The 2,058-nt window shown below is 38.4% G+C and overlaps 1 protein-coding gene across 1 annotated transcript; it reads right to left on the bottom strand.

Moving 5' to 3' along the window:
* Window positions 1-308: 308 nt before the first annotated feature.
* Window positions 309-1,760, bottom strand: BMP2 (bone morphogenetic protein 2). Its single transcript, XM_010007155.1, has one exon. The coding sequence runs from the start codon at window positions 1,758-1,760 to the stop codon at window positions 840-842; it is 921 nt and encodes a 306-aa protein (XP_010005457.1). The 3' UTR covers window positions 309-839.
* Between the last annotated feature and the right edge of the window lie 298 nt (window positions 1,761-2,058).

Here is a 2,058-nt window from a genome sequence, read left to right as displayed (position 1 = left end):
AAAAGACATCTTAGTTTTTATTATTTTGTATTTGGCCAGGACTTTTAAAGGAAGGACTTTTAAAGGAAACATCAAACATTCACTTTTTCTGTAGGTCTAGAAAGGATTCAGTGTTCCCCCACCCTTATTTCCCATAGGATTTCTATTGGCCCTTCTGATATTCACACTGCAAATTAGTTGGGAATAGCAGTATTTATACTAGATCAGCAACGTCTGGTTCTTATCCAAGTGTTCCACCTAAAGAGGATGCCAGTTCTCATGGATTGGACAGCCCACCCTGCAGCATTCCTGAGAATTGTACAATATAATAATCTTGAAAGTCAGCAGAGTGGATTATCCACTTTTTTCTGGACTTGAACTTGTGACCTTAACAGTAGCACAGCAGAAAGCAAATGTGCTATGCACTTTGCCATAGTAACCTTCCATGTATTCTTTTCAACTTAAATACACACAATTGAAACAGCTACAATTTTGGAAAATTATGTACAAACCCTATATTTTTTTCTTTTTGATTACATATAAATACAAATTAGCTATTCTTCTAAAAAGTGGTTATAATAGTAAATAAATACAAAATAAGAATCTGAACATTATACTTCATGTGCTGGGGTTAAACCCATATAAAATGTACAACTAAAATACATTTAAAATCTTTAAAGGAATATTTCTCTGATTAAAATATTTGTTTTCCCAACTTTTTTGTAGACATAAATATATTTTCAAAATAGTTGTGTTTTTTTTTTCTTTCCATTTCATTACATAAATAAAGTCTTCATTGGGAAATATTAAAGTGTCAGCTTTTTTTTTTTCCTCTGTATTTGTCTAATATATTTGCTGTGTCAGCGGCACCCACAACCCTCCACAACCATATCTTGGTAGTTCTTTAGTACAACTTTTTCATTCTCATCAAGGTAGAGCATGGAAATAGCACTCAGTTCTGTCGGCACACAGCAAGCCTTGGGGATTTTGGAATTCACTGAATTGACCAAAGTCTGAACAATGGCATGGTTTGTTGAGTTTAGATGATCTGCCAGTGGAAAAGGACATTCCCCATGGCAGTAAAAGGCACTATACCCCGGCGGGGCAACAATCCAGTCATTCCACCCCACATCATTGAAGTCCACATATAACGGATGCCTTTTGCAACTGTATTTGTGGCGTTTACGCTGTTTGTGTTTTGCTTGACGCTTTTCTCTTTTATGAAGCGGGTGTCCCTTGCCATCATGCCCAAACGTTACTAACAATGGCCTGAGCTGAGACCAGCTATCTTCATCCTGATGTAAAGACCTGCTAATCCTAACGTGCCTCTTGGAGGCACTGTTCTCTTTGTCCAAGTGAACCACCTCTACCACAAACCCATGATTAGGTTGTCCATGTGCAATCCACCTCAAAACAGCTGGCGTTACATCAAAACTTTCCCATTTACTTGCATTATGATGCACCAACCTGGTGTCCAAAAGTCTTGTGACAGGGTCCTTAGAGGTGGCTGTGGCTGGCTTTATAATTTCATAAATATTAATACGGTGATGGTAGCTGCTGTTGTTCTCAAAGGCTCCATGCACCTGTTTCCGAAAAATCTGGAGTTCAGCTGAGGTGATAGACTCCTCATTAGGGATGGAAGTTAAATTAAAGAAGAAACGCCGTGCTGTTTTCCCACTTGTTTCTGGCAGTTCTTCCAAAACTTCTAATTTGATTAAACAGGGGGGGAAATAAAGAAAGAAAAAATCAGGAACTGAAACAAGCAACCAACCCGCTAACATAGTCTGCTTTTGACAACGTTCAAATGACAGCTAACACACGTGACATACAAGATCTGAAACACTTTCAGGCAGAAAATACCATTTCCCTCGTCTCTCTGTTAATTTAAGCAAGAAGGGATAGTATGAAGTTAAGGTGGCTTCGTTCCTTGTTATGCATTTTGATTCAGTACTGGCGCCCTTTGCATTCCAGGTGGTTATACTAAGTGGCAAGTAACACCCAGCATTACTTTGGAATTCAAGGACATTAGTGAGAAAGCTCAAGTGCTATAGTTAGTGGGGGTCTGATGAGAATCATTAA

Source organism: Chaetura pelagica, unplaced genomic scaffold, assembly GCF_000747805.2.
Source record: "Chaetura pelagica isolate M959 unplaced genomic scaffold, ChaPel_1.0 scaffold111, whole genome shotgun sequence".
Taxonomy (NCBI): Eukaryota; Metazoa; Chordata; class Aves; order Apodiformes; family Apodidae; genus Chaetura; species Chaetura pelagica.
Note: the sequence above shows the minus strand (reverse complement) of the source record. Positions and strands in the feature narration are given on the sequence as shown.